The sequence below is a fragment of the Chelmon rostratus genome, chromosome 1, assembly GCF_017976325.1.
Source record: "Chelmon rostratus isolate fCheRos1 chromosome 1, fCheRos1.pri, whole genome shotgun sequence".
Taxonomy (NCBI): domain Eukaryota; kingdom Metazoa; phylum Chordata; class Actinopteri; order Chaetodontiformes; family Chaetodontidae; genus Chelmon; species Chelmon rostratus.
This window is the reverse complement of record NC_055658.1, coordinates 30,000,956-30,013,426: the sequence shown is the minus strand read 5'-3', so window position 1 is coordinate 30,013,426 and position 12,471 is coordinate 30,000,956. Positions and strand designations below refer to the sequence as shown.

At 44.0% G+C, this 12,471-nt stretch overlaps 2 protein-coding genes across 3 annotated transcripts; one reads left to right on the top strand and one right to left on the bottom strand.

Annotated features, from left to right (window-relative positions):
* The first annotated feature begins 745 nt into the window (after nucleotides 1–745).
* On the top strand, nucleotides 746–5,518 carry LOC121605431 (very long-chain acyl-CoA synthetase-like). Of its 2 annotated transcripts, XM_041935340.1 has the most exons (10): nucleotides 746–1,226; nucleotides 2,030–2,239; nucleotides 2,328–2,486; nucleotides 2,659–2,783; nucleotides 2,896–3,090; nucleotides 3,300–3,390; nucleotides 3,474–3,672; nucleotides 4,061–4,158; nucleotides 4,524–4,654; nucleotides 4,755–5,518. In XM_041935340.1, exons 1-10 carry the CDS (start codon nucleotides 746–748, stop codon nucleotides 4,926–4,928), a joined length of 1,863 nt encoding a protein of 620 aa, XP_041791274.1. In that variant the 3' UTR covers nucleotides 4,929–5,518. The 2 variants fall into 2 exon arrangements, with proteins under 2 accessions (XP_041791274.1, XP_041791283.1); XM_041935349.1 differs by lacking the exon at nucleotides 2,328–2,486.
* Nucleotides 5,519–5,675: 157 nt separating this feature from the next.
* On the bottom strand, nucleotides 5,676–10,211 carry hdc (histidine decarboxylase). Its single transcript, XM_041938813.1, has 9 exons — nucleotides 10,184–10,211; nucleotides 9,934–10,106; nucleotides 9,748–9,861; nucleotides 9,526–9,648; nucleotides 9,297–9,434; nucleotides 9,059–9,202; nucleotides 7,971–8,037; nucleotides 7,687–7,850; nucleotides 5,676–6,130 (listed from the first exon to the last, which is right to left on the bottom strand). The coding sequence occupies exons 1-9, from the start codon at nucleotides 10,209–10,211 to the stop codon at nucleotides 5,810–5,812; spliced, it is 1,272 nt and encodes a 423-aa protein (XP_041794747.1). The 3' UTR covers nucleotides 5,676–5,809.
* Nucleotides 10,212–12,471: the final 2,260 nt, after the last annotated feature.

Below are 12,471 nucleotides of genomic sequence, written 5' to 3'. Positions count from 1 at the left end.
TCCTTGAGTTGCTGACCCCATAAAAGTCAGCAAGCTTGCTTTTATTGTTACTGCCTTGGCTCGACAGCACAAAGCAATGACCCTGGGCTGCATGCCATGCTGAGGTCTATTATGAGTAGAATTGTCTGTGTTTGTACTCAAATTTGGTTGAAATTAAATGTGACAAATGATTTTTGGAGCACTTATGGTCAAAAAAGGGTTGTTAATGTAGGCATAAGAGAAAAAATACACTGATAATAAATGTGTTGCAGTGAGTGTGCGATAGCTCAGAGCTCTGGAAGGTGATTTTAACTTAATACGCACGTGCATTTAACCCAGCTTGCCTATAAAAGAGCTTTGGGAAAACATTTTTACGGTTGAATAGTTTCTCTTTATATTATCATATTATATATTACATTATAATAACTCATGGGGTCAGTGTGATTCTGGCCCAAATTTGCTTCCCAGCTCACCACTGGTGCAAAAATGATTTATTATTGCTCAAGATTTGAGCACACATCCAGCTTTCACTGCAGCTCAGGGCGGCAGCAGCCTCTTGCAGACCGTTGCCAGCTGCTGGAGGATCAGTTTCCACCTGGGACACAAACTGTAGCCTATAGACTCTTTTAAGGTCTCGCGTGATCCCGCAAGGCAACTTTTGTTAACACCCCCGGAGAAAACAGTTCAAAGTTTAATAGGTGCGAGCTCACCGGGTCTGTCCTGTGTGCTGCACTGAGCCTTCATTGACACGCTTCCATTGATTATGATGATTGAATATATTTTATACACCGCTCTTGCGGGTTTGGCACTTTTGCCACTATTGCTTTACCTTAGAAATCCCTATTTTTTGCAAGATCTAAGTTACGCAATCACTGCAATTAAAATCGGCGTGCAACTGGGCAGATTCAAGCGTCAGAAGCCGTTTTACAGCATTCTGGACTGTTTCCTGGAGAAAGTGGCGAAGCAGCCGCAGAAGACGTTCATCCTTTTCGAGGGGAGCTCCTACACCTACGGTCAGGCCGACAGGGAGAGCAACAGGGCGGCCAGAGCGCTGTCCACGCACGCCCGGCTGGCGGCGGGGGACACGGTGGCCCTGTTCCTGGGCAACGAGCCGCAGTTTGTGTGGACCTGGCTCGCACTGGCCAAGCTGGGATGCACGGCTTCCCTGCTGAACTACAACATCAGATCCAAGTCTCTGCTGCACTGCTTCTCCTGCTGCGAGGCCAAGGTCCTGGTCGCTGGGGCTGGTAAGCGGACTGACTGGTATATGCGCTGACATCCAGGTGTTCTGCAGTATCTGTTTGAACGTAATGGAGCTATGGTTCTCCAGACCGCCCTCTCTAAGTCATGGATATTGTCCCATAAACCTGCATTTAAAATTGAGAGACCAGCACTTGAAGAAAAAAAGAAAAGAAATTGTGCTCTTCTTTAATAAATAATAAGTAATGTTAAATGTGTGTCCTCCTGTGAATATACTACTAATGCTATTAGTTGTACTAGTAGTAATAATAATAATGATAATAAGAATAATGGAGGATATAAAGGATAATGATGATGATGATGATGATGACAATCAGTATCGGCTTTATTGGTCAAGCAGTGTGCACACACAAGGAGTCTGACTCTGGTTTAAACATTGCACTCAGTGTACTTGCACAACATTGCTCAATAAGGACAAAAACAAGCTAACTAACCCCCCCCCCCAAAAAAAAAAAAAAAAATTACAAAAGATGGAGAGTAAAACCACTGAATGATAGTGATAGAAATAGAATACATAGAATGCATAAAATAAAATGCTAAAATTTAAGAGAAGACCAGCAGTGAATAAGGTTTCAGGCCCATATCATTAAAGTCATAGGTAGTTAAAGCTCAAAGTGAATAAAAATATTCAGCCAACTGGTTCCCCTGGTGGGCTCCAGAGCTTTTGGGGCGTAACTGACAGAGGCTGCATCCTCCATCTGTCTGTTAATTGCATGGTGCCGGCCTGACACATATCAGCGGCTCACTTGAATAATTCCTCCGCTGCCTCTCCTCTGCCTCGCTCTCTCAGACCTGCGAGAGGCCGTGGAGGAGGTGTTGCCCACCTTGAAGGAGCAGGGCGTCCGTGTGTTCCTCCTGGGTGAGGCCTGTGACGTGGAGGGCATCGAAAGCCTTTCTGATAAGATCCAGCAGGCCTCAGACCAGCCTCTGTCACCTCAGCTGAGGGCCAACATTAACCTGAAGAGTCCCGCGCTGTACATCTACACCTCAGGAACCACAGGTAGTCCAACCTTCACTTCTCATCTGTCAGACGTAGGACAGTAAAAATAAGCTGCCTCTGCTTTTAACGGTGATGTTATCTTTTATAGGGCTTCCTAAGGCAGCTTTGATCAACCACGAGAGGATATGGATGGCATCTTTTCTGCAGTCTATTGCTGGCATGCGCTCAGACGATATCATCTACATATACCTGCCTCTTTACCACAGCGCTGGCTTTTTGATGGGACTTTGTGGAGCCATAGAAAAAGGTGATCACAAAACATGCTTTCTATGCTGCATTCTGGGTTTACTAAAGGTTGAACCAACAGCTCTGATTACCTCTATTTGCATTTCAAAGTCCTGATGGTCATTAGTTTACAACACTGATTGAACTCTCAGTGTGAGATATTATCGCTGAAGTCTGGGCCTCCTCTTTTCTAGGCACCACTGTCGTTTTAAGGAGAAAATTCTCCGCCTCCCACTTCTGGAATGACTGCAGGAAGTACAATGTGACTGTTATTCAGTACATAGGAGAAATTATGCACTACCTCTGCAACATACCGCAGGTAAAGCTCAGAATATGATCACACAACAGCGCTGATGAATTCATTAGAAGCTTAAGTGGTTTATCGTGAAACGTGCATGATTGACGCACCGCTGTCCTTCGCTCTCCACCAGAGAGACAACGACAGGGATCATAAAGTCCGACTGGCTTTGGGGAACGGGATAAGGGCCGACACCTGGGCTGACTTCCTGCAGCGGTTTGGGGACATTCGGATCTGTGAATGCTACGGAGCAACAGAAGGGAACATCGGCTTTGTCAACTACATTGGCAAAGTTGGAGCTATTGGCAAGGAGCATTTCCTCCACAAGGTAAGACAGGGAGGGAAATTATGTTTTTTTTTTTGTCCCTTGTGCATTTAATATATTTTATAGTGGGGTAATATTTAACACGGTGGGATGAGCTTTAATTTAATGTTCACAGGTTGTAATCGCATCATTATTATATAAATAAATGCATGCAGACGTGGTATGAATTTAAGTGTTCACACGCTTTGTTCTTTTATAAATATGCTTTTCAGATGGGATGTCCGTATGCCCTCATTAGGTACAACACAGAGAAAGAGGAGCCAGTCAGAGACTCCAGAGGATTTTGTATTGAAGTCCCCAGAGGTGAGCCAGCCTCCTCCAAAAATATGGCTCTTTCTTGACCTTTTAGCTCTTTTGTATCCCGTCCTTACTGCTTTCACCCGCAGGAGAGACCGGTTTGTTGGTGGCAAAGATCGGAAAAAGGACGCCTTTCAGCGGCTACGCCAAGAACAAGCAGCAGACAGAGAAGAAGAAGCTGACCGACGTGTTCGTGAAGGGAGACGTCTACTTCAACAGCGGCGACCTTCTAAGGATAGACAGCGAGGGTTTTGTCTACTTTCAAGACCGCATTGGAGACACTTTCAGGTCCGTGGATGAAACACACTGAGCTCATTTGACGAACTGAGCAAATAATGGAGAGTAGGAGCCCACATCTGAAAACACACTGTTTCCAGATGTGTTAGGTTACGTAGAACCGCTGCAAGATTTCTTAACTCAGGCTACAAAATATTTCATTTAACTACATTCAAGGTCAGTGAATACTTTGGAGAACCTTGACTTGACCTTGAGCCTTGACTTTAGAGAATAACAGATTCCAGGAACTGCAGACACTTTGGTTATTCTTGCTTTCCATACACGAACCCCTGTAGCTGTTAATTAAAACTGTGAACTGTCATCCATTAATTAGTATTGAATCACTTTCTGTGAATGACTTTGCTTGAATCTGACTGAAATAAAATGTCATAAAACGCAGGTGGAAAGGAGAAAATGTGGCAACCACAGAGGTGGCTGATCATTTGCTCATGGTGGACTGCATTGAGGAGGCTAATGTCTACGGTGTGAAGGTGCCAGGTAATGATTGTATTTATTAATCAGCAATGATTTCTATAAGGACACTCTCATAATAGTAATTACAAGAAAAGAAGAAGAAAAGTCCAAACCGACATGTGTTTAAGACTGTTAGACTGGAGTTTTAAAGGTTTAACAATCCTCTTGAACTTATTTGACCTTTAACATGCCCATTAATCATTAATGAGTGTAATCATTGTTCATGCAATCCTGCGAATGAAGACAAAAATGTATCCGCAAGCAGCAACGAACGGGTTTCCCGCTCTCACAAAGCCGAGCGAAGTCACTTCAGTTTAATCCTGTTTCAAGAAGGAGACCAATCACGATCTTGTTTCACCTCTCTTTTTGCTTTGACCTGAACTGGTTAGGACACGAGGGACGAATTGGAATGGCAGCACTGAAGCTGAAAGAAAACATGGACTTTGATGACAAGGCTGCATATCAGCAGGTCAAAAACTCCCTCCCCAGCTATGCAAGACCACGTTTCATTCGCTTACAGGTGAGCAAACCCAGCTGAATTTACTGACTGAGTTTAAAAAAAAACAGGAAGTTGACTGAAATGGTCCTGCAACTATAACCTTTTTTTTTATTTTTGGCAGGATTCACTGGTAGTGACTGGCACGTTTAAGCAAATGAAGGTGAAGCTGGCAGAGGAGGGCTTCAACCCTGCCGTCATCAAGGACCGTATGTTCTACCTGGAGGACAATAAGGGCTACACGCCCATGACTCAGGAGATTTTCAACTCCATCGCAGAGGGAAGAGTCAGGCTTTGAAAGCGTTCAGAGTTCACTACTGGATTGTCAACCTCAAATAGTGCCTGTGATTTTTGTTTTTTTAGGTTATAGGTGATACAGGATGCGACATAATCGCAAATGACCTGCACATTTCATGAATGTAGTATTTTGTACTGAAATGTATCAAGAGATATGATTTCATTTGAAATGCTTCTTTTGGTAAAGACTTGTTTTATTGAAAGATTCTCCATTTACAACGCAATTGCAATACATGAAATATATGAACATTTACATTCAGGCATGAGAAGATAGATTTAAAGGAAGCAAATAGAAGAATACACATATGTATACAGACAAATGCAAATATACTTATAGTATATAGTATACTAACATAATAATAATGATATGTCTACTTATATATATATACAAGTAAAATATTGATAATGGCATATATCATATATTACTAATGTTAAACTGAACCTAACGATTGTACTCTAATAATAATAATGATAATGAAAGAATACATTCACTGAATAGAAAATGAAAGCAAATAAACACACGCACACACACACCACATTCATATTCATAAATGTATATACACACACATACACACACACATATAAAAAGGTCTGAACTGCTTTTTAATAAAAATAGTTTTAAAAACATGATTACAAATGAGCAAAGCAACCCCAAATCACTGACACAGTTAGATGGTGACCTTCAGCTTGCCAGGAGCCATAGGCAGCCACATCATGAACTGCTTGATCTGGATTTCTGTGTGTGTGTGAACTACTGCGCGGCGCTTTCGGGGATCATTACGCTAGCTTCGGTGCAGCGGCGGTTTCCAGTAGGAGTAGGAGAGGGAGCTTTGTTGGCCACGGGAGGTGAAGACATACAGTTTGTTCTTCTGCAGGTGGAGGTCAAGTGTTCTTGTGCTGCTGTTCTTGTGACACCTTCAGAGGGCAGCACACCTGGTGCTGGCCACACTGCACCCACGGCTTGCAGAAACTGGGCACGCTGTAGAACTTTGTCAGCTTTTTCAGGTCCTGTTTACCCGGAAGATTTGAAGGCACATTCGTAATCTGGATCACAGGATCGGGCCCTGCGGATGGCGTTGGGAGGGCACCTGCAGCATCTTTAAGACAAGGCCTTGTTTCACGGTCGTGGCCAGACGCCGGAACAGTGGGATTGTAAGGCAGAGGCTCGCTGTTGCAGCTAAGAGAGCGCATTGGTCTCCGAGATTGATTCCATGCCTTGTCAATCCACAGCTCCACTTCAGCCTTGTCCAGCCTGGATGCAGCCTCCTGCCTCTCCTGGGACCTGGTGGCTGGGTTGGGGTCTTGGTTTCGCTCCGCGCTTGTCACCTCACCTTTCCCTGATTTTGGCTGGCCTGCATCATTCGGAGCCTGCGTCTCAGCCAGAAGAGCGGAAGCAGTTTTGGAGATGATGCTCCAGTCGTTAAGGATGTCCTCTGCCGTGGTGAACTGTGAGGTCACGGTGAATCGGATGATGCGTTTGGCGTGGATGTCTGAGGGGATGAGGTACATGGTGCCCGACCGGGTCAGCCTCCTCAGCAGCTCCTCGGTCAAAGCGTTCCCCCCCTAGAAAATGAACATGACAGAACATGAAGTGTTCATAAACGCTGCATGGCCGAAAAGCATTTTCAGCAATATCAGGTCAAGGTTTCAGCTCTTTTTTCGTGATCCACCCTTCACCTGTGCTTCATAAAACAGGTGAGCTATTCTCCTAAAACATGAGAGACCGGTTTGTTAGAGGCATGGATCGGAGAAAGAGTGGCTACGTCAAAGAACAGAGAGGAAAAAGCTGAGAGGCGACCTTCTAAAGATGCACAATGCCGGGATTAATCCTCATTCAAGACAGCTTTGGAGACAATTTCAGCGGATCTGTCAGATGAAACAAACTTGACAGGCTGAGCAAATAATGGAGACAATGAGCCCACATCTGGAAACGGTGTTAGTGTTGGTTAGGTAACAATGTCAAAGGCAGCACCTCTGACTCACCTTTGAACGAGGTGTGACTGGGAGGTTTATGCATCTCAGCAATGATTAGCCAGTGACATGCTTATCAGCAGTAAAACTCAATTTAGCATGATAATTTTTATAGTTTACATTCTGCTACGTACTTTCAGACAGAAGACCACCAGGCCAAGGTGCCTCGCAGCAGGAACTTCAAAGTTAGGGTCGCTCCTTATGTGAGACTCCAAGAGCTTCGCCATTTCAATCCCCTAACAAAGACATGAGGAATAAACATGTAGATACTCACACTTAAAAACAAATAAAATTCTGTGGGTGGTCATATAATTTCCCCTCTTATTCTGTCATCTGATTTGATATTTATTTCTAAAACAACTTGCATGGCGAGAACTGAATGCCTCTTACATGTCGGATGTGAGCCTGGAGGTTTGCCAGTCCAAAGGAGCGCAAAACAAACCAGAGTTTGAGAGAGCGGAAACGTCGGCTGAGGGGGATCTGCCAGTGCTGAACGACACAAAAAGGAGCGTCACTGCACGAAATCATCCACTATTGTGGCTGAATCTTTAATTTGGTGTAGATGCGACAGTGTCATACCATATAGTCTGTGGCTGCTTGTGAGTTTTCATGTCTGAGGTAAACAGGATCAACAGTGAATGTCTGCTGGAGCTTGTATTTATCCTTCACCCTGAGGAAACAAAGTCAATCCACATCATCGACCATCCTTTACATTCACTTTGGATTTGTTGGGCTTTGATATCACAGATAATGCTTATGTCTTTAGAGATGAGGCTTCGGTGGTCTCACCAGAAAGCTGTGCAGTCAAAATGAACCATCATCCACTTGGCAGGGTTGAAGACAAAAGAGTGCGCAAACTCGATGCCCCCCAGGGACCAGCGGAGCTCCGGACAGACGTAGGCTGAGCCAGCGTACGCAGCGTCAACGTGGAGCCACATGCCCTCTTCTGCACCTGCAGAAAAGATTCAAATACAAGCAATTCTACTAATGCACCTCGGTGGAAGAGCACGTTGTTTTGACATTACTGACAGCGTTAAAGCACACACTGCTGGGAGTAAATTTGAAGACGTACAGACTGGTCCCACTTCAGATAGATTGTCAAAGGCACACACTCCTGTAGATCCCAAAGTTGCACACAGCTGAACAGGGAAGAGACAAAATCACAGATAAGATGTGACATTTAAAGGCAGTATTTTATTTTAAGAGCAGTTTCAGTTGTTTTTTTTAAATTATATAATAAGACACAGTGTTTTTTTTTATGTTTTAGCCCTACAAATTGCAGATAATTAATTTTTATATTACCACAGACCATTTTCCATACTGTACGTATTATCTGTTTGACCTTCTAGGCAGCATTGTTTCTATTTCATTTGAATATACACTGAAAGTGAACATTTAGCGATATGCACTGGTGGAAGACCTATTCAGATCATTTGCTTATATACAAGTACATTAATAGCATTATACTCAAAATAAACTTAAATTCTGCAGTAAAATGCCCCATGTGACTTCTATATTATTACATATGACATTATTAGATTGTTATTACTGATGCATCAACATGTAAACAGCATTTTACGAGTCGAGCTGCAGCTAGTTTTAACACTGTTATATACTGTAGTTTAGTTCAGCAGCCCCTAACTCAGGGGTCGGGTCCCTAAGTCTACCCAACGTCTAAAGCCAGAGCAGGAGAAAAGTCCCCTGTGCTCCCCAGAGGTTTAGAGCACTGCAGATGTTGATGCAGGGTTAAATGAGCAATGGATGGATGCATGGATGTCACGTAAACGCATGTGAACTCCTCTGGCACTGAAGGAATTTCCATTCGAGAACAGACTTGCAAATCTCGGACGTTGGAGTGTCCTTGAACGCACCGACAAGAAAGCCTGTAAAACGGTTCCTGCTTGCATCTGTGTTGCCAAAAGGCAGATTCATGACCTTGAAAACGAAATAAAGGTAAATGAATGTCCACTGCAATGGGCGGCTTACATCATCTGGCATAACCTGTAAAGATTGCACGTGTGATACGTAGGAAATCACGCTAAGTTCTTGCAGTGCAATCAGTGTATGACTTCAGAAATAGTTGCCAGTATTGTGAAACAGGACACTGATATGATTCTTAAAACCTTGATACCCACCCGCCCGTCAGTGTCAAATACCTACCATGAAAGGGACCAGTCCCCTCATCCTGTCCTCTTGTACGGCTTGTTTCAAAGTGTCTCCTCTCAGGGACAGCTGCTCATCAGTGGGCAGAAACCTGATCTTCACCAGAGAGATCAGACCTGCCTTCTCAACTGAGGAATGAGCCTAGAAAAGCAGATCACCAAACACCAGATCAGTGTCTCAGTTTTTTTCCATTTGATAGACAGGAGGTTATTGGACAAGAGGCGGTAACACTGACCTGATCTGAAGCGTAGGCCACCAGTCTTGAGTTTAGGACCGAGTCTTCCACATCCTGGTCGAGCTCAGCCCGCAACTGCAATATTTTGTCTGTCCTGGCTGCCAACAGAGCAACCAGTGTGCTCTCGCTGACAGTGCCCTAACATAACAGGAGGGATAATAAAGTCCCGGTTAACACAGAGACTACAGGTTTTGGGGTTTAAAACAAATAGATCAACGTGTTGCACGACCTGCAGTATGCCTCCACCTCTGCTGTCAGGATGGTGATGCAGGAAGAAGGAGGGCAGGCCCAGTGCTTTACACAACCAGTCCAGCACATGAATTTCCAATTCGGTACAGGCTGGGCTGGAGGCCTGTTCGCAACCAGCACCGACAACGTGATTTATGTGCATGGCGTGAGATCATTGTTGCTGTTTTTAGATGTGGAGTAAAACGTGTGGTTGTCATCTTACCCAGGTGAATCCAACACAGTTGATAGCGTCGGCCAGCATGTCCCCGAGCATGGAGGGCCATGAGGTCAGGCAGGGATAGTAGGCGTGCATGTGAGGGCTCTGCCAGTGAACCACCTGGGGGAAAACATGAGAATTTACTTTGCCCACTTGCCCTATAGTTTTAAATTTCAGTCAGTAGGAACTTACTCCTGGCATGATGACTTTCTCGATGTCGTTGAAGATGCTCTCCCAGTCCTCCGGCTCCGTGGGCGCAGTGTCAGGGAGAAGATCTTTCATGTAACCTGGCTTCACGTCTGGAATCACCCTCCTCTCCCTGATGGAGCTTAGGTACCGTGTGATGTAGTCCACCAGCTCCTTACCTGACCAGTAACAGACACTGTAACAGCTGGACACAGACAAAGTGAGGCAATACTGGGAAAATGGAACCGGTGATTACCTCTGCGATTGTACTCCTCAGCCTGCATTTCTGTTTTGAGACGAGAGCTCTTTGAGTTAATTTGTTGCCCGACGGGTGGCTGCAGTGATGCTTTGTGCATTCAGTGGCGGAGATCGCAGAGCTATATAGACCCCGTTGTGAAGAGCACGCCCTTAAAAGGTGACGCATTTCACCCATCAAACAACGTTCCACTTTCCATCACTGGACCCGTCGGTCGCATCGCTCATTGACTGCCCGTTTGTAGTAAATATTTACCCTCCTCTGGTGGTAATGGTTTATTTATTCACATCTCAGAGACACTGCATGATCATTTATTTTGAACATTAACACATTACATTAACAGCACTATATATACTATTCTTGGGGCAATATGCATCAATCCTTCTGCACCTGGAACAAATATTCTCCATATTTGACTCAAGATGCCACAGTGTGATTTTTTTTTTTTTGCAACATAAAATCATCAGATTATGAGTTCCTGTGTACCAAATATATATAGCAAAGTATAAGTTATTTTATATTTTGGCCATATAAACTTGAATATGAGAAAATGGGTCATGTACAGCCATATCTTCTATTTAATTAAACAATAAGGATTATCTTTTATTTGATCTTAATTTATCAGTTTTAGAGGTGGTGGCAGGCGGACAGAACCAGGCTGTTTCCGCCTGTTTCCAGACATTGTGCGAAGCCAACCGGCTGCTGGCTCCAGCTACATATTTCCGGTACTGTGTGGTCCAGATCAGTCTCCTCATCTAACGCTCCACAAAAAAGCAGCTAAGCACAAGTCAAAATGTCAAACTATTCCTTTTAATTTGTGGTGTGTAACAATATTTGTACTGGATGATGACTCTTCACAAAGAAATAGAAAGGGCAAGTGTACTGGAGGGGACATTCTGAAAAAACGGAAACAATGAATGAACGCACAGTGAAAGGTAATAGGATCATGAGGGCAAACCCATCTGTGTCACAGCTTATTGCTGCCTTTTAAACGTCGACAAAAGCCGGAGCAGCACCTGGACTGGTCACACGCCGCGCTGTTTGCGGTGCTTTGTGCTCCGCATGTGCTCGCTCTCCTCTGCTTCTCTGCGGAAGCCAGCGGCCTCGACGCAAACCTGACCACAATTCAAACACGCTTAGAGAGCACACATCAGTGTTTCACCAGAGAATGAAGAGAGGCAATCAATTCATTCCACCGCTTCAGGGAAACTGACCTGATGTTCATGTGGTAGAAAGAGTCTGCACGCTGTAGGTGAATTATTCATTAACACCGCATGCAAGCTCAGACACACAGGAGTAAGTAAATCGGTTAAATGAATGTTCAGCAAGAGTCCAAAAGATGAACAGACTTGAAATACTGATTGTTCTGAGAATTTGGGATGTGAATGTTTGTTTCAGTTTCTTAAATCCAGGAAACGTCAGTGTCACTTTCGGAGTTAATCCTCATACACGGACAGCCTTGTGTTTTTTGGGCTGTCCATCCCATTCTTGAGAACACGGTATCTCTGTAACACATTGGGGGAATTTGATTACATCTGAGAGCTATCTAGTTATCTAGTTATCTAGCGTGACAGTTTCACGACTTTCTGTGAGACTGGGTTGCATCTAGAGCTGATAATTACCTTTTCAAGGTTCTGCAGGCAGCGAGTAAAAAAGCCATTACGAAATGTTAGCTCGAGTAAAACGCCCCCGACAGTGATATCTTTGTTAATGTAGTAAAACAACTACATGTCCTTCAACAAACGACATACTCAATCCGACTTCAAAAAGATGTGGGTGAGAAGCGATGGCAGAAATGGACTGTTTATTTGGCCAATGAGTGACTCTGTTGTAAATGTGACAATGTTATGTGTCTTAAATGTATGTGATGCACACATACATACTTAGGATAATTTATCCTTTGGATGTATTGACTATACCCCCGGACCCTGACTGTTTGTTCAGTTGTCATTTGCTTTATGGAAAAAAATGAAAATACCAATAAATAAAGAGTTTTAAAAAAAAAAGGAACAGAAGGGGGAGGTTGTCATCATATTTCACATTTGGTCAGATGCTGAATTTGTGACACTAATCTCGGGCGTCCACCCTGAAACTGTGCTGATTGTTCAGATTTTCCGTGCTGATTGCCTCTGCTGATATTGAGCTTCAGGCGATCGTTGCTGCACCAGGTGATGAAGCTCTCAATCAGTCCTCTGTGCTCCGCTGGAAAAATAGTGAAGACAACATTTTTCTCACTGGCAATCATTCACTGGAATCATGCGTGTCAATATAATGATATATCACGTGCT